General features: G+C 36.3%; 2 protein-coding genes across 6 annotated transcripts in view; one reads left to right on the top strand and one right to left on the bottom strand.

The window, feature by feature from the left end:
- Positions 1 to 2,513, top strand: part of LOC149085299 (PDZ domain-containing RING finger protein 4-like) — a 94,204-nt gene extending 91,691 nt beyond the window's left edge. For all 5 annotated transcript variants that reach the window (XM_089233239.1, XM_089233237.1, XM_089233238.1 and 2 more), the window contains one exon: positions 118 to 2,513. In XM_089233239.1, the coding sequence (XP_089089365.1) occupies positions 118 to 1,887 (1,770 nt within the window). In that variant the 3' untranslated portion in view covers positions 1,888 to 2,513. The remainder of the gene's footprint in view (positions 1 to 117) is intronic.
- A 7,391-nt stretch (positions 2,514 to 9,904) lies between these two features.
- Positions 9,905 to 24,599, bottom strand: part of LOC149085298 (uncharacterized) — a 160,689-nt gene continuing 145,994 nt past the window's right edge. The window contains exons 2-4 of the mRNA XM_089233236.1: positions 14,729 to 15,774; positions 12,864 to 12,942; positions 9,905 to 12,446 (exon numbers count right to left, since the gene is read on the bottom strand). Coding sequence (XP_089089362.1) covers positions 10,827 to 12,446; positions 12,864 to 12,942; positions 14,729 to 15,774 — 2,745 coding nt within the window. The 3' untranslated portion in view covers positions 9,905 to 10,826. The remainder of the gene's footprint in view (positions 12,447 to 12,863; positions 12,943 to 14,728; positions 15,775 to 24,599) is intronic.

The following is a 24,599-nucleotide window of genomic DNA, read 5'->3' as shown; positions in this document are numbered from 1 at the left end:
ATGGTATTTTGTTGACTTGTCTATTATTTAACGTTTGTTATGTACCTCTATACGATATACATATATGGTTATTTTCTCATTACGTTTGATTTCATTACTTCTTTTCTACGTTTTCAGGAACATGATGAATACGTCACGACTGATACAGGAACGACTGAGCGTCCAAATAACGAAAAAGATAGTGGTTTTGGACGAACTGATGAAAGCACCAAAAATGACGAGAGTTCAGAACATGAGATATTAGATGTTTGTTCAACCCTTGATGAAGAACGAGTTGGTGGTTACCTTGAAAGGCTTGATAATGACCCGTCAGCCGAATTGAATGAATTACACGTTGAGAATAATGCACTGAACGGAAACCTTAGGAATTATCAAGGAGAAGCGCCAACCAGGGGAATGACTCTGACTCCTCTTTGTCGTTTCCAGTCTGATGCCAGCTTAGACCGAGAGATGGATCTTCTCAATAAAGAGATGGAAAACATTCAACTAGAGTGCGAGACACTTGTCCACCGCCATATGGAAACACAGTCGAGTGAAAGCAGAACCGTTGTGAACAACTGTGAGTTAGAGCATGTGTATGTAAACATAGCTGACTTGCAGGCTGCCAGAAACACACAGAGTCAGGGTTCGGCATCGTCATTCAGTAAGAAAGTGGAGCATTGGGTGAAAAACATGTACGTTAGTAAAACGTACAATAATTCGAAACAGGATCAAGACACATCCAGCGCTTACAATACGGCCGAAAGCTCTGGAAGTGGCCCACTTACTCTTGAGCTTACTCCAGTCTCCAACCGATATAAAGATTTTCATGGATCTGTCATGTCTCTCGTTTCTCCGAGGAGAGAGATGGAGGACAAAGGAACGCAGCTTCGCGATTCCGATGCATCCAGCATGTTCAGCTGTGATAGTTGTCGACGCTGCTGTAGGGCATTGGTAGAACAAGACAGTGGGTCATCAGTCAATTTTCCTAGCAAGAGGTCTACTGGAAGTACTCCGAAGAACTTTATACACAACAATGGCAGCGGCAAAAGCTCTTTAAGCAAAAATTATGTTCATTCACAAGAACGGGATTCTTCGTCTGAACGTAAGAAAGAAGAAAAGAACAAAAATTACGTCAGCTTCTATCCTCCACCAAATACAATGTATACAAATCAAGCCAATCTTCAGCATACCATGTGGTTACAGCAGCAGATGCTACGACAAGCAATCGTGCAGCAGAAAGTTTCTAGAAGCTGTGGTGGCGTTCCTTGGTCAAACGGTTCCCAGAACATTAGTCAACGTGGAGTTGGTACTGGTACTAAGATGGGCATAAGTTCAGTCAATAAGATGCATACACAGGGGCAATCGCTGCCTTATGTGTACACCCACTATCACGTTTCTACTAGTCCTTCTAAAGGTGGAACATTGGCCACTGTTAAAGAAGAAGAAGAAATGAAAATGGAATGGAAAGTAAAACGAAGAGCGGACGGAACTCGATACATCACTCGAAGACCCGTACGCAATCGTTTGTTGAAAGCTCGGGCAATGAAAATATTGGAAGAAAGGGCTGGTATAACTACTGACGATGACGCCGTTAGCGAACTAAAGACTGGTCGGTACTGGAGTAAAGAAGAACGAAAACGCCATCTGGAGAAAGCTCGCGATAGAAAACGTAAAGAAATGGTTATACGTTCTAAAATGGCTGGTGTAAAAGAACCAGGTGACGAGGGAGAGGATGGCAAGAAAGAGATCAACATACTTGAGCTGTCACATAAGAAAATGATGAAACGTCGTGGGAAAGTTGTATTTGACGATTTTACAACAATTCAGGAAGTCTTAGCCCATGGCTCCAAAGTCACTGGTACTGGGTCTAAACCTCTAGGTCTGCTAACGGTCACCACTGTGTGAGGAGCTTCATCGTTTTTTTCCCCCTCAGACATTGCTTAATGTGCTTATTGTTCGATGGTGATTGGCTTTTGAGTATATCTTGTTATGAATATTGTGTCGTGCGTAATTGGACAACTTCCTTCGATGTAATCTACGTTTTATCCCGATGAGACCTTGTGCCCTTCCGATTCAACGTAAATCCTGTCCGAAAGCTTGAATATTCAGTGTTGCAGCTGTGTTGTGTGACTTCGCTTATAATATAATACAACTTGACGTATAAAATTGTACATAATTTTTTTTTTATTTTTAGAATGAATCATGATTATTTTTCACAAGATCTGATCATTAAAATGCATTTGTTTTCAAACTTTGTTCCTGAGATCATATATATTATCATCATATTCAGAGAAGAGGTCATTTTATGTTTATTCGTTGTGTTCATATCTACATAGTTCATTTCGCAATCAGAATTTTGTTTCCGGCATGACGATCGTCTCTATTTGTACAGTCTATCAGTTATACGTGAGAAGATTATTGCATATTCCATTAATGGTTTTTAAAACCATATTCCCACGTTTATTTACGTTTTTGGTTATTGTAAAGTTTTTTTTTTGTAAAGGAAGACAATAAAAATGTTGTTCTTGATACTACTGAGCTTTCAGTTCTGGACAGCAGTCTTTTATTTGTTTCGTTTTAATTTTTGAATGGATCTGACAAGAATGCCAAATAGGTGGTGAAACGCTTTATTCATATATCTCAATATATATATTTATATTTATTTATATTACAATACTTTCAACATCTTTTAATGGTAAAACATTGCAAAACAAAAGCGGCATATGTATCGTTTCTTGGGAGGGTCTTCCAATGCAAACAAAATGCGTGCCAAGTAAACGCATCGAATCTGTATTTTTCCACAAAAACATGTAACAAATATTCAAAAATCTAAGCATACACTTCTAAATTTTTTTTCAGTCAAATGAATGTACAAATGAATAAAAACATGAAAAAAATCTATTCGCACAAATTATTATAACTATTAAAAGTAATTCATACCCAATAATTCAAACTGCACACAAAAGAATATAATCATCAGCTTACTCACGCATGCGATAACATTGAAAGACATCAAGCAAAAAGAAGTTATGAAATAGTTGAAGTGATATGCAAATAACTTCACCTGATTCACGCATTACACAAGTTAAATCAGATCAGATGGTGCTTTACCTTGTGTAAAAAATTTTATATATTCATTCAAGTTTTATCAAATGCCTCAACATCGATTTCTTAATTACTGACGTTGCGTCTAATGCATTACGGTTCATTCAGCTGAAATCAATAACATATGTGGCGCAGTTATGAGATATCTATGTTGTAGCTAATAACTCAATTTGAATAAAATCAGGTCAATCTATACGATTGTACCGTATCTCCAAATTTTTTCTATCTTCCGGATAAGGAAAATCGAAGCTTAAACATCTCTCTTATACTTATTAGTTGATTAAAAAAATCTAAAAAAAACAAAGAGAGAGAGAGAGAGCGATATAGCACATTCCGAGATTTCTTTAAATATCAGTGAAGTTCAAGTTTCCTCAGTTTCTCTTTTAAAATTACATAAATTAAACATTGCAGCTGAAAACATGTTTTTCTCACAGTAGCCAATATACAGTCGAACTTGGTTAATTCGAAGTCCAAAATCACTGGAAAAAAGTTTGAATTATCTAAAATATGAATTGCCCAATTAATATATCCTGAATCTGTAAAACGACTGCAAATTGCACTTCATCATCACCATTCATATAGGATAATAATTATCAATTAGTAAAATTTTATCATCGGTTACGAAACAGTTTCCCAAATTTTAATTACAATTATAAAAAATTGTAATTAGAGTTGCTGCATCATTGCAGAATTTCTTCACCATGTTCAAAGCCTGATTTACGGAAACAGTTCATGGTTATTCGTTATGGAACTCTTTTCCAAATTTCCTTAATCATTCTTATGCTATCGAAGAAATATACTTTCATTAACGTATTTTACGATCTAAACTTCCTAATACTTTCATACTTTTAGTGACGACCAAAAAGATTAAAATTTTGAATGTTGTACCTTGATATATAGGTTGAAAAAAACAGGATCGTTATTAAGTGGCACAAATTCTCGATGCACTCCAGCTGAACAATGTCAATAATGGGCGTTAAATTATTTAAAAAAAGGGGTATACAAAAACATAATTTTTTCAAACTTTTATTTGCCTTTAAAAATTTGTTGTTTAACAACTTGATCGAGAAAATTAAAGTCTGAGACTTCTTGTAGAAATTTTTCAAACTAAATTTGCTCACACAAAAATCCTGTTTTTCATCCAACTTCAAATTATCCAAAAAAATCGAGTTAAACAAGAAATTTTAACATTAAATTAGATTTTAAAAACTCAAGGGGAGTTTGTAAAAGTTCGAATTATCCAAAGATCCGCAGTTCGAATTAACCAAGTACTACTGTACTTCAGTAACCTCTCATAAAACCACAGCTAGATAATATGATGATGGGGGGGGGGGGACAAATCTTTTAAATTTGATTTGTCAATCGCACTGCCGAACGCTTTTTTAAAAGAACACTGAGTATCTAAATTATCGAGTGTGTGGTGAATCTTTTTCTGATATCGAAGGTACAATTATATTCGAATCAGACTGTGGTTTCTTAAGAGTTGTAACTTCAAACATCCAAATATATTAGTCACTAAAAAGAACGAATATGATCCGACGATTCAAATGGCATGTAAAATCGACGGTTGCACAATCAATTGCAAAGACACGAGTTAATACGCAAAAAAATTAACAGTTCAAATTCTTTAAACTTTTTTGGCCTGTTATAAATATATCATATGCGATAATATGGAATTCCACTTTGACCGAGGTAACTGATCAGTGTTTTTTTAAGATGGATGTGATTTTGCATGCTCATGTGAAGTTAATATAGCCACACACACACACTTGAAAAATCTCTCGTGTTTGAATTAAAATCCAGAACTCACGCCATTTAAAATTATGGCTATAAAAAAACTGCAAAAAGACTCTTGCACCGTTTTTTCTGAGGGCAGCAATATTTTTTTTTAAGCTGAGTGGTGAAAATAATTAACACGTTAAGCACCGAGAAGTTTTTGTTTCTTTGGCTGATTTTCTTTTATCTCTTCCCAGCAAAAAGTCGCCAAAAGTGGGATCCTTGATGTTTATGTTTTAATTTTCCGACGGAGATAATACTCTAAGAGGAAAGGATATATTAACGATGGTTGGATGAAATACTTTTTTCTTCGGCACTAGAGTTATTGTATTCAATTTAGATTCAGTGCAGTGTGAATACCGACGGCGGGGACCGAAGTAGCACTTATAGCGTGTTAAGCAGTAAACATGTATTTGCATTTTCATCTCTAATTTAAAAACATGAGTCCAAAAACAGTGATTATACAATTTTCTTTTTCATGCTTCTAGTTATTGAATGGCTTTTGTTATGGAAGAATATATGAAGGAAAAATAACAATTTGCGAAACTGAGATGAAATAAAATAAAGTAACATGCAAAATTTTTTGTATATAACATTGTTTGATTATTATCACTTCGCTTTACGCATTCACACTGGCACAACAATTACGATAGAATTGATTCCATTTTGATGCACAATTGTTTTAATAATATGTCTTTTTATAACAGGGATATTTGGGTGAACAAATACTTCAACGGGCACAAACACTATTTTAACACACGGGCAACATCAATAAACATCTAATACATTTTTTTGTATACGTATAAACAGTCGTGGGTTCAGTACAAACAGTAAGGGAGGTATATGACAAAGAAAACTGTTACCAAATGAAATGGAAGTATGTATATACCAAAACAATGACATTAGTCGATGACACCTTATGGGATTCACAATATCACTGTCATATGGCTAATATCAAACTCTAGAAAACTTCGAGAAATTACTTTTATTGTCTGAAGTGCACGAAAAATTCTGTTATAAGCATTTCAATATGTCGCTCTTGAAACACAATTAATTATCATCAATAAAGCTTTATTTCACCTGTAAATTGTGTTAATGACTGGCTCAACGCTATTGTGGTGATGAGTGTTTTAGCATTATGATATTCTTGTACACGATGTCTGAAACTATTGGAGTGTTCGACCTTATTCTGGTTTGATCTCAATATACAAACTTTGACAGCAACAATATGGAAATGGTCTACGAAATACCAGCAGCATATGTTGATTTAATTAAATCAGTTTAAAATGTAACTACACATATTGGCGCTAATAGATGGCAATATGAAGATACAGAGCTGTTATTGGTGATAGTTCGTTGCAAGATATGTTGAATACAACTGCATTTTGATGGATTACAAATAAAAGTGAAAAGTTTGATTAATACAGTCGATGCTCGTTTTTTTACGAACCCGTACGGACTAGATAATTAGTTCGTAAATGAGAGAGATGATGAAAAAAGTGCAGGAAATAAAATATCAGATGGCCATTCATCTTTATTGATTACTTAAATAAATCACTTATTTTTGTTTGCTTCATCGCAAAATTTTAGTAAATATAAGATTCCATGGAATTGCTGTTGGATAAAATTTCCCGCGAATATTGCTTCTCTGCAAAATTTCTTAGATGGTGGAACGAGCTGGAATCATTTTTCGCAGGAACGAGCTTTTTTGCTGATTTTTGATTAGAGAACTCGGTGCAAATTTTTGAATCCCGTTATTTTTTGGTAATTTCTATCATTTTAATAGTTCGCACATTAATTTCTTTCACAAAACACTTATTTTCCTTTCAAAGTAAAGCGCAGTCTTCTCCATTTTGTTGACATTGTGATTTACGAAGAGGAAAACAGACAAACAGTAGTTAGCCGAGGTAGAGTTCGATCGACTCAGAAATGGTCTTATCAACAATCTAGAGCAGCAGTTTTCAAACTTTTGAATTGCAGAGCCATTTTTAGGCTATAATTTCTATCGCAAAGTCTCGTGGGCCACTTTAATTTATTAATCAAATTTACTGATTTATTTTATTTTCCTGGAGCATCCATGAATCCCCCTGAAAAGGGCACATGGAGTCCTTAGAGCTCCGCGGAGTAAAGGTTGAAATCTCCTCAGCTAATGTATCATACCATTTCTCAAACCACCAGTTCAACCAATCAAAATGCACAAAGAGTGAATTACGTTGTCAATGCATCTTTACTTCATACTCACCCCCGCCAACAATCGGACACTTCTCCCTGGCACGTATTCGCAAAATACCTGCATATTGATCATGCCAAATTGGTGAACTCACTCTATCCCCTCCCTACTCTATTTTCCTTTCCTGACAGAGAAACAGTTCGTAAAAAAGAGCGTGTTCGTAAATAGGAGGTTCGTAAAATCGAACTTCGACTGTATTTGCCTTTCCAAACATATCAGTGTGAGATTTATCTACTTGTGTAGTCAAATGAGAAAGTAACAACGTACTAATTACAATTCAAAATAGTGCTAAATATAACATCTCCTGTCATCGCATTTTTTTTTTTTTTGGTGAAAATTTAAGTTTTTAATTGAATTGGGTGACCTGCTCCGGAAAATGTTGGTAGTAATTCAAAGTCTCTGCATGTTCCGAGCGCATCGGATTTGACAGAGTTTTTGAACTCTAACAAATAAAACTATACGTCTGCAATTTTTTTGAATAGATACGGAATAAAAAATGAGCAAAAAAAAAAAAAAAAATTTGGCTCTAAATAATGCAGAAATTGATTTGACCAAAATGTATTGGCATTCTTGAAAAACAAGAGTGATGCATAATTCTATACGATATTTATTAAAAACAAGGCATGAATAAAATTGACGCGAACCAGCGGTAAGGGAGGTAGTGGAATTCAATCGGTATTACTTGAACAAAAATAATCGGCATGAAACTTGGCCATTGATATTTTTTTTGTTATATAGATAAACTCCGGTATAAAACATAAATGGAGTTACACGCACATGCATAATTTTTGAGTTTGGCAGAGGACAAATAGTGGTGTTTTTACTTCTATCTCGACACGTTGCTGTTTATTTTTAATATTAACCCATTCACTTACAGGTTTTTGGCAACAAATTTCTGAAAATATGTAGTTGGAGTACAAGCGATAAAAGACCAAAAAAAAAACCGTCCATTCAACATGGTTAGGCTCAGAAACGCACTCGTCGATCCAGCCGTTTGTCTATACGAGAGGCCATAAGGTTACTAATGAAACGTCACAATGATGAGAGGGGAAAAAGAAAGAAACTTCTGGTGTATCTCTTTCATCTAGTCTAGGACGAGAGATCTCGCCCTTGTACGGGAAGAATCAAGAAGAATATCGAAGAAATTGAAAATTATTGCAAAGTTGTTGTACGAAGTTTTTACATAATAAATAAAAACTTATTTTGGGGAAATAGGAAAATAAAATCAATTTGTGAAAATAGCAAATTGGGTTTAAATTGAACTATATTTTGTTTTCTTCTATGTAAAATTCGGTTACCATTAAACAAAGTGAAAATTGCATGGCATGAACAACAAACTTATAATAATCGTTACTTTCTCATTTGACTGCTTTCGCATTTGCTAGATTTATTTGAACTCGGGGAAAAAGAAATAACACTTGCTCTCGGCTGTTTCATTCGTATAGAATTTGAACTTGCGCAACCTGATGGAGAGAAAAACAATCGAGTTTTTAGCATTATGTATTAACTAGAATCAGTTTAATGCGTTTATAGTAGTCTACTTCAATTTCTGCGCTAAAATACAGATATTTATGCGTTAAAATATGCTGTCGTGTTAAAGTGTATTATTTTTCCCCCAAAAGTGACTCACAGACAGGAAAGTATTTAGTGTTGTGAAATTGATATCGCGATTGATTCCTGAATTTCGATTATTGTGACAGAAACACAAATGTTCAGGATCGTCAGGTTCAAAGGTTAAGCTAACAGTGTTTCGATTTTGGCAGAATTTGGCATATGGAAAAAACTGGACGGTTATCGTATGGATTTGAATGGTCTCAAATCGAGGATTCATGAAATATTCATGCATTTGAACAGCTTGTGTACAACGTGCATTCAAAAGAAGTGTTCTTACAATAATGTAAATTTAAAAGACGTTTTATATGCAGAGAGACTGATAGTAGAAGTGCTATTCGCATTTTTTTCCCATTGTTGTATATATTTTTTTTATTAAAAAAATCTGTCAGGGATGGAAGTTTCTGGAAGAATAAATCTACAAAATATTACAGACAATTTATAGGCTGGATGAATGGCTGCTTCATAAGCCCAATTCACTGATAATGATAAGTATCTGATTTGCCAGTTTTTGTTATTATTTGGTTGTTCGTGGAAGAAGAGTTTGGGCGGCTGCGGAAAACAGAGTGAGAACAGATAAACAGATCATTCGTTGAAAAATTTTCGGATAGATTCAGAACTCATGGGCACTTTAAGTATGGTTACAATACATCTAAAAAAGCAATATTCGTCGTAAAATGCATAGTCGTAACGCAAGCGGTGAACTGCTAGATGGCGCTGTCACTGAAAGCATAAGGCGCTGGTTATGGCACTAATTTCTATCTTGTATTGCAGAAGGAATGAAACATCCGAGGATGATGTCACTTTCCGCTATCGATCCGCTTGTGGGAATCGAACCCACACCTTCTCACTTTCCTGGTAAGCACCCTAGAGTACTAGTCTGCAAAGGCAATGAATATCTCACTCTTTCCTTGGAGCTCATGTGCATTGAACGGGACGTTACATGGACGGTCGGACCTAACTCAGGCCAAAGCTCGCAATTATTGCTGATACTGCTACCAGATAACAACTTATCCGAGGATGATGCCACTCTCCGCAATACAACTTCGCATCAGCCAGTTGTTAAAACCTTCGTATGGATAGCGGAGAGTGACATCATCCTAGGATAAGTTGTTATCTGGTGGCAATGTCAGCAATAATTGCGAGCTTTGGCCTGAGTTAGGTCCGACCGTTCATGTAACGTTCCGTTCAATGCACACGAGCTCCAAGGAAAGATTGAGATATTCATCGCCTATGCAGTCTGGTGGGCGCTCACCTGATAAGTGAGAGGGCATGGGTTCAAATCCCCGCAAGAGCAGTTGAATTTCTCTCTTTCCTAAATACATTTTCGCATCAGCCAGCTGTTACAAACCTTCGCTTGGAATGAAACGTGGTTTCCATGTATATGTATGATGTTGCGGACGAGAATTTTCTGAAAACCCAAGGACGTCTTTGGTGCAGTCATTGGTCTTCCAGAGCATTCCCGTCCACAGTACCATACATGAAATACATGTTCACCTCTTTCTGGTTCGGGAAACTAATCGTCCTTTCTGCAGTCTACGACAGAAATGACAAGAGGTAACAAAACCGGTGTTTTGTGCGTTCGTTGCAGTATCATCTAGTGGTTTACCGCTTGCGTTACGACCATTCATTGCGTGTCAAAAATTGCTTGTTCAGATGTGTTATATCACTCTTCAAAGTTTCGCCCATCAGTCACACCACTACATTAAAATTTTATATCGAATGATCTGAATATATATATATGATGTATATATATATATATAATGCCACGTGTATAAAATTACATTTCTCATCGTCATATACACATAGACATCCAAAATTTCTTTCGTTACGATAAATTTCACACATTCGGAATGAATGAAATTATACATATATATTTCAGAAACTTTGGCCCGAAAAATATCAAGCTGTTATCGTCCGATGCGATATCAAAACGTAAACCTTTGACTATTTCATCGAGAGTAAATCTTTGATTTTTTCCTGAAAAATTTATTTTCCTTGATATAGTCTCTTTGTTTTTATCGTTCGTCCAAGTTATTACTAAGCAGTCCATCATTTTAAATTATTTTTCTTTCGAACCACGCAACGTACGTTCTTTGATTTCATTGCAACGAAAATGACTTTAGACTGTAGTCACTGACAGCAGTGCCGAAGTCCTCGATAGTTTGGAACAGTTTGTTATCTTAGCAAGAGCCGGATGAATGTGTGAATATTTTCCCGTTGATTTTTTTGAACTAGAACACATGAGTGGTTCATCTTCCTGCACCACGACAAGACTCACGCGTCCTTCACGGACCATGGAAAGTTTACCTCTGCCGGGCAGCAATTCTTTTTTCCTTCGCTCCCTTGCTTTTTCCAAGTGTCGTTTTCTTTCTTCCTTGGACCAATAACGGCCAAGCTTCATTTCACTAGTCGCATCGTCATCTGTAGTTAGTCCGCGTCTTTCTTCCGATATGCGTAATGCCCTTTCTTTCAGAATCTTGGTACGCGAAGGCCTTCTTGTGATGTACCGTGTCCCATCTGGACGCCTTTTTACTCTCCACTCGGTTTCCGGAGTTTTACTAGCAGAAGATTCGTCTTCTTGGCAGCTAGCGCAACGAGACGCTGCCGTTTCTTGTTGTGCAGAAATGTGATAACGTTGTTTATGGTCGTTCAACGAAAGAGCTTTGCGAAGTAAATGCTGTTGTAACGTGATGGTATGCTGAAGGTGCGCTTCGTTCGTATACATGATGGTACCGGGAGAAAAAGCTGGCTGTGCTCCGCTTTTTTGTCTGGAAGAGGATTCCGATGTCCCGCAAGCTACAGTTCTTTCAGCGCAACATGCTTGATCACTACTACCAGCATTCTGATCTTGATCGCATTCACACTGTGACTCTGTTTTGTCCTCAGAGCTCTTTTGGTCATCCACGGAAGAACTGTTTTTCGTAATTAGAGTCATCAGTGATTTCTGGAATTCCCCGCTCGTATTTGATCCAGCTTGTCCCATAGCTGTACTTCCAGAGCTTTCTCCGGTGTTGTATGCACTTGAACTATCTTTTTCCTCGTATTCCTCATCGTCTTCCGAAGAGCTTCGACCACTGTTCAGACCCGCTTGCCGCCCATAAGCCGCGCTTCTCACCCAACTAGTAACAGTACCATCAGGTGCAACCCGGTCACCCACGGTATTGAGATGAGAAGATAATGATATCGTTGTTGGTATACCACGCTGTGAAGTAGAGCATCCAATTTTCTGTCCGTTCCCAATACAAGTAAATATTGCCGGTCTCTGGAATCTGGCCTGATTTGTGACGAGGTTAGGAAATACTGATGGCACCTGAGTGCCATTAGCTTTCATCTTTTCGTTGATGTGTCTTGTTACCAGGGCTTCACATTCGAGCTGAATGCACGCCATTTCTTGACTCAACTGCGATATTTCTCTGTCTAAACTAGTGTCAGATTGATATCTGGGTAAAACATGTTGATATTCATCCGAACGGGACGACTTATACACAGCCCAATCATCTTTAGCCCTGAAGCGGTACATAGTTGCAGACGTCGAGGTCTGGTTGGATGTTCGGGTTTGATCTGAACTTTCGCCTGAAGAGAGAAACCCAAGATTATCCATCGAACCCCAACCATTTGTAGCACCGTGACTAATAGCACTAAAATTGGTTTGCCCACCAATCTGGAATATATCATGAGCAACATCTGCTTGAGGATGATATTGATACGGCCTCGCGTGATCATTTGCCATGGATAGAACCTAGGGGAAAAAAAGATAGTTTTCATTTTCAGATGGAAGGTAATTGAAAGTTTTGAAATAATTACGATAAACTTTGTTAATTGGTAAGAAGGGAGTAATGACCAAAATCACTTTATAACTTGTTTCAATCGCATATGTGGTTACATGCTGAATGAAAACAATTTCGTGCCGAGAATTTGCCCTAAAGATAGTTCTGCATCTCAAAGAAGGCCTAGAAGGCTAAAAAGGAAAAGTCATGCAGTTATATTAACTTCCTTTCTTTTCTCTTATAAAAAAATCTGATTCATCAAAATCTTGTTCATTTTAGTGTTTATGATATCACACGCCTTAAAACTCCCACATCTATTCTTTTCTTTGTTCCATTCGGATTAAAAGAAAAAAAGTCGAGAAAGAAATAATAGAAGGAAGTGCAGATACCTGATGTTCAGAACAAGCACCGTCCTGGTGATCTGTGACGGGTCGTGTCCTTGACATGCAGGGCAGCATTGGTTCGTTTCTGAAAAGTAAAATAAAATGGATTCAGTACTTGCCTGTTAGAAAAGGACTTGTCTCCGCTTAAGTAATACTCCAATTCACGCGATCGCATACATTCGAAACTGACAAGTTCTCGTTCATAGACAGGCATCAAGCCAATTTTGTTATAATTTCATTTTTGCATTTCTTATATAGAATACTACAAACTTACTGGATAATGCATATAGCTAGAAATAACTCACCTTACCATTCGGTTATGCGTTGAAAAAACTACACATACATAGCTATGTCTTTGAAGGGAGCCTACTCACCTTTTTTTATGAGTCCAATAGGTTTGCGATTTAATACTGCACTATTAATCATGCTAATCAAACCATTTTCATCGGATTGGATTCAAAGTTTTCGAGATATTTACTTAGAGGAAACGCAAAAATAATAGATGTTTTTTTAACGTATAATTATTTTAAGTATATGCAAACTATTTTCATGCGTATAAAAACAGCACGCATCCTCAAGTTTCTTTGTAGTAACGTGTTATACATGTTCTATGTGCAAACCTTTAGTCAATAATTTAATTTTTATCAAATACTTTAGAGCGTGTCCTAATCAGCACTCTCCCACAGCTGCTGCGAGATGCGGTGTTTCACAATACAGTTAAACTTATAAAAAGTAGAAGTTCAAAAATGTTGTTGATATAATACAGAACGGTGTCACAGGGAATGAGGTGCAGAATTTTCGATAGTCCACTCGTCAGTGCCACGTTCATGTTTCTTAAGCAGGTGCTTCACTGTCAGGGGAGATATTCGTCTAGGTATACTTAAATTTCTGTCTGAGAGTAATATGGAGCATCATTGTGGACGAAATTAAAGTTGGCACTGTCTTTGTTGAGCAAGGTCGTCGTAATGCGTGTACCCGTGGCACTCAAGTACATAGGGGTGCCCCTATGATAATATGATCTGGTGCGCTATGATTTTGATAAAAAGAATTTTACCTGCCGGGTGACTAAGGGTTCACATATAGGACATTTATAATGTACTTAAAAAAAGCTTGAGGATGTTTTCTATAAACTTATGTACTCATAATGTTTTACCAGTTAGCTCTTGGTAACATCTCAGTTGGAATTGCAGCACAGTGCAGTTCCGACAACTTATGCAATGACTTTTATATCACACTAATTGGTGACAACTTTCCGGTATTGGGTAGCTTAACTCTATCCAAATTCATACAATTATAGTCAGGGCCGCAACTAGATGCTTGGTCACCCGGGGCAAGCACGCATTTTGACGCCCCCCCCCCTGTAATGTTGAAAAAGGTGTTTCATAATGAAATTTGTGCCCCCTCGTCTCCAGCGCCCGGGGCACGAGACCCGCCTGCTCACCCCGTAGTTGCGGCCCTGATTATAGTGAGAACGGAAAATTTGTAGAAGCATTGTGCTTGTGTATACCGGAAGCGAAACAGAGTCAATAGAAAACTGCGTCCAACATTAGAAATCAATAGCTCTCCTTCCTTTAGACTTGACAGTCGAAGTATTTAACATATTATCAGTATCTATAACCAAATATTGTCGTCTGATCTTTGAAATTTGCGCGTGAAATCTATCACGAATGTTATCATGAGCAAATACTTTCTTCCGAACACTGCTCTTTCTATGGATAATATCATATAATATCATTTTACCATTTCGAGCCAGTTTTCATAAGTAGGTTTGTCGATTGCATGCAAATAATTCACTGTTGAAATATTGGTTTTTGTCATGAAAGCTTACAAATATTCTACGAAATGCAGTTGGAGAGGAAATTAATACTCACCTATGCTTAACGACGGACAAATAACCAGTTGGTAGAGGTTCCCATCCTGTACTCCATTCCGTCTGAGTGGTAGCATCACAGCCATCGTCACAAAGGTCTTTTTTGGTGCTATCACTACTGCAAATGAAGAGAGGATTCTCAACAACATAGACGTCTCCAGATCCTATCGGATTAGTAGTCTGCGCAACGTCTCTAGACTGCCAAGTTACTGCACGTTTGTTAGTTTGACTAGCTTTTTTGCGGCGAACGTTTGGAGAAACGTGTCTGGAAAAATATGTAGTTACTTCTGATATGCTATCTCCGGATCCAGGCGTTTCTGATCTTGAAGAGCACTTAGATTTATGAACATTCCGGCGAATTGTGGCCCCACCGCAAGTTGACTCCATGCCTATTAATTCTCCGTGTTGAATTCCCTGCGTAGAGAATCGTACGGAATTTCCACTGGGATTCATGCTCGATGCTTTCCGACTGTAAGAGCTCAAAAGATTTGACTTGTATTCAAACTGAGACATACTGTAATCTCCTTCTTCGGCAAACATCACGCAAGTATTTAATTCACATTTTTGAGAACGGCTTTTATATTTTTCACATGGTTTCATTGTTACTACAAGGTCTCTGGGAGGTTTATTTTTTCTAGTATGGTTATAACCATTTGTATCTTGATACTTATTATATCCGGGATCAGACCCTCTTCGGATGTCAGTGGTACTTTGTGATAAGTCCCTATCTTTCTCAGACCGTCGATAAGCATTAGTGTTCGCCGTATCTCTAGAAGATTTAAGCCCGGGGACAATGCAACAATTACTGCTGCAGTCGAGAAAACTACTATCTTTGGGCAAAGCTGTAAGACTCTTGTTTTTGGCCGTCTTTTTGTCCAGTACATCTGGGATCGCCTGTATCATGGAAAATTTACTGCTCAGGCCGTGCATATCTTGTGTAGGTATAGACGATCGACGAATTGTGCCGACGACTGCTTGATAATCAGTTGGTCTAGAATTTTGGGTTGCATCTTCGTTCTCATATTTCGATGTATCTTTGTTGTTCATCTAAAAAGAACAAAATTTCCATTTTTACTCACACGAGAATGTAAAAGTTTAAAAGCAAGATTTTCAACGGGAAAGGGAAGATTTGTAAATTGTGAAGATTGTGCTGTGAAAACTAATGAACTTACCAAATACACATTTAAGATTAGATTTGTTATATTTAGTGAACAAAGGATGTAAATTACCAAAATTATATATCACTTTTAAAAATGAACGCAGTTTTCCCATGCTATTAATGAAATTTTTCGGAAGAGTAATGACAATTTTCCGTATATTTGATATACATGTTTCAAGATTATATTACATTTCATTATGGTCGAAGCGAATTGTATAATTAATTTCATCCCCCCCCCCCCCCGCCCCGTAAAATATGATGTACTGTGAAAGTAAGCAAGTCAAAGAGTTCAATCTAAACGTCAGTGTTGTTCGCTTTTAAAAAAGACACGACACAGCCAGTGTCGTCTCGGTCATCCAGCTAGAACCTTTTTTCCATGTTACTCTCTTTCTACCAGCTCAGTCCAATTAATCATAATGTAACAGGAAACGACCATTAATCCTTATGTCACTTACAAACATCAACGGCGTGAGGCAAATAAACAAGCAAGAAAAAAATGAAATAATAGAAAAGAAAATAATATATAGATGAATGAGAGAGAGAAAGAGAATGAAGTATAAAAATACATACAGAAAGAGAAGAATAAGAAACTAAAATATAAAGAGAAACGCATTAATTCCTGTATGCAGTAAGCCGAAGAGTGGGTCGGAAGCGTGCATTGAAACGTTGGGCTATCCAAAATGGCTTCTTGTTCCGTCAAGACATTAAGCAGATCAGCCATAGGAAATCCACAAACGCACTGACATTTTCATTTTTTATTTTATTTTATTATTATTATTATTGTTTGAGAGTTTCAAGCTACAAGATTCTCCTTTGGTGTTCCATTGGATTGAAGAGTGCAGTTGACAACTCATTAAGTTCGAGAAGTGATGTTTTAGACTAAGTTAGACACTCAGAACAAGTTTCCCCGGTCTCTTCACTCCACATAAGTACTCCACGGAGTTGTACATCTACATACAATGTATATTTGTAGTATTGTCTAAGACATAGGTGCTAATGATGAGAAGAGTGGTTCTCGTTTATTTGCCGCAGTAGAATTATAATTCACGAACTGCTTAAAATAAATGATTTACGTTCAAATAAAATTATACGTTCTACTTATATAAATACAACCACAAAAGTCGCAACGGACAAATTTTACAGCGAGGTGAATGAAAACATAAGTATGCCCTAAACATATGGATGTCAAATATAACCAAAATACGCAACCCAATACAAAAGCATATACCACGAGAAAAAAACAACTAATACTTATTACCATATAATGCACTGCCCATAAAAAAAGATTATGGCTGTCTAATTCTAAGTATGAATAGCTTCTCGATTTACCCCACTATGTTATCATACTTCTTTTTAAACAAGTGTGTGTGGATTGCGTTAGAATTCATAACCCCCCCACCCCCCCCCCCGAAAGTAAGCTATTCTAATTATTAACAACCCTATTAGAGAAAAACTCCGTGACACCACAACCTGGAATTGTCCCTTACTAAACGATACTGGTGTCTCCTTGTTGAAGCAGTTGATTGATGGTGTATCAATAACTCATGGTCCATCCTATCCATCTCGTTGAAAATTTTAAACACTTCGATCATATCCCTCCGACACCTGCGTTTGCTATCAATTCCGTCGATACCCTAATCGAATTTATCGATAAAAAGGGGAAAAACACTTTCTTGAGGGACTCCACTCTTCACACATGGCCAATCGGAAAATTCCGATAATCCGTTGAGACCTATCTCTCAACCACGATTCTATCCAATTCAACTATCTGCCCCCCCCCCCCCAATCGCAATCTCATGTAAAAACGCTTCAAGTGTTAACCATGTTGGACCCGATTGAATGCCTTCCGGAAATGAAGATAAACAACATCGCGACATTTTTGTCTTTTCACAAAGTCTTGGTAACCTAATCATAGAAGCAAAGGAGGTTGGTTACACGTGACTTCCCCTTCCTGAACCCATGTTGGTTTTCCGACAATACGTTACTCTTGTTTATTTACTTCATCACTTGCGTTTTGATAATAGCTTTCAGAATTTTCCAGAAGAAGCTCGTCAAACTCATTGAATAATAATTTGACACAGTTTCTCTACTACTCGTTTTAAATATCGGAACCATATTAGCAAGCGTCCAATACCCTCAGCAACACTACTTCTGTGCAACTCGCCCCAATAGTTTATAAGCACATTCCCTAAGTAACCTAGAAAAATATCATCTGGTCCTGATGCTTTGCTTGCACATGCATTTTTTAGAAAAGTTTTAGAACCTCCACATCTTTTATTTGAATATCGTTGATTACTTTATCGCCCCATGGCACCCGTGATTTGGAATTTTGCCTCCCCATAGGGATTTTTAACTAATGAACTGAAAATATTGCCAAAAATATTTTCGATTACGTTTTTGTAGCACCATGTCTTCCAATTATGGTTCTATTGGTAAAATTTGCATAAAATTATAGGCTTCATACTTATAAATTGTTAAAATTAATCTCTTGCTTAAGTACTCTTACGCAAATTCGAAAAGACATTTACGTTTTACTAATCATGGAAATTTCATGCCTTTGACGAACAACACCGTATATTTATTTACCCGTATTTCATCGTGTTCTGAAATCCACGTGGATTCGTTGCCACTAGCGTTAGAGATCTTCTTGCGACTTCTAGACACTAACAAGGTGTTATTGCAACGGGCACAAAGAATGGGATAGAAGCCATGGGAAACTGTCAAGAATTTCTGTCAGCTCAAAGAACCATATGCTGTCGAAAGAAATCGTAAGAAAACTCTTATAGTGGTGAGGCATATTCTTCCCCTTTTTCTGTATTATCCCAACCGAACTTCTACAGAAAAAGAGACAAGGGTTTTAACAGGTTTTTTTTCTCTCTCTCTGGCTTTTTATGTTCTCGATTCAATTCGCCAATGACAGTCTCTTTCTTTGTGTAAAAATTGGGTTGCAAGTGAAATATACTTCTCTATTCTTTTCCAAAATTTAAAAAAAATATTTCACTTTAAAATGCTGAAAATATATAACTAATTTTTTTTAAAAGGAAAACGAGACTGAAAGAGGAAAATATAAATAAAATAGGAAGTGTCTGTCTGTGTGTGTGTGTGACAGGAACAGTTTGCCAATAGCATGCATACCGCATAGGTACAGATTGTTTGTGAGTTATGCCATGTAAGTTTTGCAAACACAATTCAGTACGGCAAAAGTCACGTTTTCTCTATTCAAATGCATACGCGTAAAAATGTGGTGTCGCGTTGGGTAATGTGCAAATATTTAATGGTTATAAATATTATGAAAAGTCTCGCAATTCCTTCTAGGTTCACATGACAACATATCCGTTATTATTGTGATGCCTATATCTAGCAATGATTAGATACTATCTATGTTATCCCTTTCAGACCCGAGCATTCACTTCTTGGAATTACCAAAATGTTTTCTTTTTGCATTTTTGATACTCAAAAATGCATTAAAAACATGAATGTCAATGAATTTGTTTTTGTGAAGAAATAATTCACTTCCTTCAAATTTTTTGAACCAAGATGATGAAGGGTATATTCATCTTCATATACAATTTTTTCCAGAATTGTATTGCTAATTTTATGTAATAAATAACACTTTTCCAGGAGGCATTTTATCTTGGTGGCTATCTTAAAAAAAACCCTGAAAATTCAACTTGCTGCCCTCTGATGGAAACCTCCAAGGTTCATATTTACCATATTTCTAACTCAAAATGTGCACAATCCTTCAAGTCAAAAATTAACTGCCTGGGATTTAAAAAACAATTCTACAGTGAGAAAAGGCAACCCACAAATTTGTGGCACCAGGGACTGCGAAAGGTTTATAATCATTTTAGGTACACGAAGGCCAATTAGACCAGTTTGAGCAATTAGACTGTTGTGGGTGGAGTCTCTGTATTTGATTTCGGAGCCAATTTTGAATGGTCACGCTTCCGTGCCTCTCACTGGGATTAGATACCAAGACCTGTCGAACAAGATGTTGATGTGCTAACCACTCGATTGTCAGGTGGCTATCAACAGTATAAATTCAGTGCATATGTGATGACATGTTTATTTTTTCTACACTATAGGGTGATAAATATGTGTTTTTCTAGAAAAAAATCACATTGTTATCTAGTAATTATTCTACAAATATATTTACATTTAGAAAACTAAAAGACGTTTGAACTAGTTTTCTTACGTCTTCGACTTGAATTATCAAACATGAAGCGAGAAGAATGTTGTAAGCGTCCATAAGATCGTTATCAAGTTCGTATAAAATATTTTAAAAAATGATCTAAATTATAAAAAACATAAACACAGAAATAGCATGAATAAGGTACGCCCAATGCAGTATTTTAATGATTTTTGCGAACTTTCTCGTAAAATCGTAAAAACATTTTCCGTGAGATTTTTTCGGGTCAACCAGTGAAAGTAGAAATGTACCAAAGCATAACAAAAAACTGCAACGGCAAACGATTAAAATGAAAGGTGATCCTTTTTAGCTTTGGTCTACACCATCAGGGAAATGGGTTGAGGAGAGAAAAGAGATCACGTGATGGAGGTAGTATCACATGCTTAATAATTGGCCGCTCGGTGAGGAGGGGAGAAGCATATTTCTCACTAAATTTAGTTTCCGCGGTCGGTAGCTTCAACGCACAAAAATATGCACCTCTCCAACCACAAAGAGGTACCTCTTTTTAAAGATAACCGCTGTTCTATCCCACAAAGACGTTTATGTACCTAAATTGAAAACGCCAACGATTTAAATAAACGTTTCTTTCCCTTTTCAAATGCAGTTCATATTCCTCTAATGACGATTACACTTTAGCAAATACGCCTTGCTAGTTGTTACGATTAGCATCTTCAGTGACAATGAACATTGAACAGAATATTTGCTTATTTTCACGTATAACTCTCTGCTGGCTTTTAAATTTCATTAAATGCCAATAGTTAGAAATAATGTGATCATCACATATTCACAAGAGCTCTTTACGATCTGTCCAGGGAATTGGTTAGTGTTAGTAGACATCCATGCCCGAGAGCTGGGATTCGAACTCAGCCCTGAGCAGCAGAAGCTAGCTCCCTAACCAATCGACTGTCAGGCGGCTAAATATGCAAACACGTAATATCGCAATTATATATTGCACGTAAATATTGCAAACATCCCGCTGTTAATTTCTCACACAAATTAAAAAAAAGTATATAAATATATATATATATATATATAATAAATATAAATATATATATATATAATATATATATATAATAATATAATGATATATATAATATAAATTTTTTACGAAAAATCAATGCACTTCTTTGAGGACGAAGTTGTTAGTGTGTATTTTTTATCTAAAAATATATAACACTTCTTTATGGCAATAATAAGCAATACGACACCCCTAAATACAAATATATGTCTATTAATGCATTTAATTTCATGTGTTATGTTTATAACTTTCTGGTTTTTGTACGAAGGTTTTGACAGCTGGCTGATGCGAAGAAAATTCTAGGAAAGAAAATTCAACTGGCCTTACGGGAAATTGAATCCCCGTCCTCTCACTTGCCGGGTGAGCACACAAGACTACAAAGTCAATGGATCCTCTTTCCTCAGGCCGCGCACACATTGCTGCGACCAAGAGGTGCGGGAGTGTATAATAGAGACTAGCGACGAAAATAACGGCATTGTTTTGTTCTACACAGCACATACTCGGGCAGCTAGGCGAAGGAAAGAAAGAGGCCACGCAACGAGGTGCGCGACTTGAACAAACATGTTTGTTTTCATTTCGATCTGCTGATTGGTCTGTATCTCCCTTTTTTCTTTTCCTCTTCTGCAGAGGGATCATCATCATCATTACACCCTTATATTTCGGAAAACCTCCGGTCATTTTATCTATCCCTCTACTATGTGCGGACATCCCTTCCTCCACCCTATGCATTTTTTAATTCCTGATCACATTTCTTGTAACTTGTACTATGAGCGCAGCCTTAGAGCTCGTGCGCTGAACGGGGAAGTCCATGTACTGCCCTGTTCAGCGCACACGAGCTCTAAGAAAGAGAATTCGTTTGCTTTGCAGTTTAGTGCGCTCACCGGGCATGTGAGAAGACGGAGAAGACGAGGGTTCGATTTCCCGCAAGGACAGTTGAGTTTTATTTCCTGAATTTATCTTCGCATCAGCCAGCTGTCGAAACATCGTAGTAATAGTGGAGAGTGACGTTATCTTCGGATATATTTTTACACACCGCTCTGTATTCTACGTTTGCTCAAGCCTATATACCGTAGATTAACATCTGCCAATAGAACATCCTCGTATTGTTTACGTCCCAATAAACCTTACTCTGGGCGAACGTAACATAGGACTCGCAATTTGTTATAATTTTTCGTTTTTCTCGATCGCAAACCTCTAGACTATTATCAATCAATAGATTTCGACACAATATACAAACAATACGCAATTGATGACCATTGGTTTCGTCTAGGTTTGGTCCAGTTCTTTTTCATTAGTAATTGTCGAATATCCATCAGAGATGTTATTGTTAATCTATTATTTTAGCTTCATTGTAAAGCTGAATAGACCAGACAGTGTTTGTTGCGTTAGCTACTGCAAAACTTTTTATATACGCTTTTTATTTTTCATTTTTCTTTGTCCCACAAGAATCAAGTATGTCTGAACGATTCTACGCACGATAAACAATGACTGCTTACGATAATAACTCAAGTATTCATTGGTGTCATGAATTCGATTTTAAGGTAAACAAGAATGTCTTTTCCGTATTTCATTATCCCAGAATGTATTTTCATGTTTGTTATCGTCTGGAAACGGGATTAATGGATTTTTTCCTTATACAAGCCTAGACCATTTTTTTTATCTGGTTAATTATAGAGAAAATGCATGAATACTTATGTAATTAATTAACTGTAATATACAATTATAAATAATAACACTGAACTACATCTCTAATCTGGTTTTTCTAACATGGAAAAATTTTGCTGTTTTTAAGGACGACCCCTTGTCACGACCCCTGTAGTCGACTTTTCAAAAATGACTTCAAAAAATATTTCATTCAGTTGCAAATAAAATGCAAAAATATTTCGTGTCAATCGGTAAATTTATTTTTTCATATTAAAATAAACAAATAATGAATTATAGTTTAAGCGTATACAAGAAAAAACACTTTGAACGCGATTTTTTCTCAAATTGCAGTTTTTGAGCTCATCTGTAAGATTTAAAAAAAAACTAATGCCCCAAAAATTCTGAAATTTTGCAGAAATGTTTATTCGACATGCGTTAGTAAAATGAATCTCGGATTTTGTAATTGACTAATGGGAAGTATTTTAAGTACAGTAAATGCTGAATTTTTCAATTTTTGAAATTAATATATTTTTTTTCAAACTTTAAAAATTCATAAAATTCTAACGAATGATCAGATATCCAAGCTCGAGGTTCATTTTACTGACACATTTCAAATAAACACTTTGGGGCATTAGTTTTTTTAAATCTTTCGGATAAGCTTAAAAACGGCAATTTGAGAAAATCGCGTTCAGTGTTTTTTCTTATATACGTTTACACTATAATTCATTATTTCTTTCTTTTATTATGAAAAACAAATTAACCGATTGGCACGAAATTTTTTTGCAATTGAAGGAAATATGTTTTGAAGTCATTTCTGAAAGTTTGACTTCAGGGGTTGTGACACACCTTAATAAATTTTTGGGTGCTGATTCCAGATCTGACCTCAAAAAATGGCCATCACGTCTAGTTTTTTTTTGTTATATGGTATTTAATTTTGAATATCTTTTAAAATTTACGTATATAAGCTGTACTTGTGAAATAATACTAGAAATCTCTCATATTTCTATTTTTCGCCATATAAAACTTGGAGACGGATGGATTTTATCTCTAATTGCAACCGGATTCTCCATTTTTTTTAATTGAAAAAAAAGCATTGACTTTATGTTTATGTACAAATCTTTAGTCAAAAAATGGGGCTAAGTCAATGTCGCAGATGCATTTAATGTTCTAAATAAATTTTGATATATGTTTCTGCCACACTTTACATTAAATAAGGCTGATCAGAGATGTACGCGGGGGGCATGAGGGCTTACGTCCCTCTCAAGACGATCAAAAGTGAAAAATATTTTTGTAAAAAATTAAATATCGAAAGACTAATAAAATACCTTTATCAGCTATTTTAATGAATTTCAGTTTACTTAAATGTTTTTGAAGGTTAATAACTAAAAATTTATCTGGAAGAAAATCCTTGTGTGAATAATCCCCCCTTATAAAAAAAAAAACTTTTTGTGATCCCTCTTAAGTCAATCCTACGTATCCGTCCGGGGCTGATGGAAAACATTATTTTATAAGGCTATGAACAAATCTCTCCCAGGTTTCTCTCACCTAAAACAAAATTTTTCCGGAAATAAATGGGACAAAACACTAAAAGAAGGAGTATTTATAAGTCCTCAAAAGAAAACTATCGAGTGATTTCGTTTTCACATAAGGCTCGCTGCATCGTAATCATTCACATCTGCAATGAAGGGGTTTTTAGGGAACATCAAGGCAGGTGTTATCCTTAAATGATGAGTGATTACTGTTGGTCGTTGCAGAAAGAAGGCAACACAATATATAAGAGAAAGAAATGAATTGGCGTTATTAAATACTGAAAAAATTTGTATAAATTTCATTTTGTGTATATGCATGTGCACTCTATGGAT

Source organism: Pholcus phalangioides, unplaced genomic scaffold (assembly GCF_987345545.1).
Source record: "Pholcus phalangioides strain wild (caught in Gottingen) unplaced genomic scaffold, Ppha-v1.0 ptg000007l_1, whole genome shotgun sequence".
NCBI lineage: Eukaryota > Metazoa > Arthropoda > Arachnida > Araneae > Pholcidae > Pholcus > Pholcus phalangioides.
The sequence above is the reverse complement of the archived record's forward strand: the minus strand, read 5'-3'. Positions and strand labels throughout refer to the sequence as shown.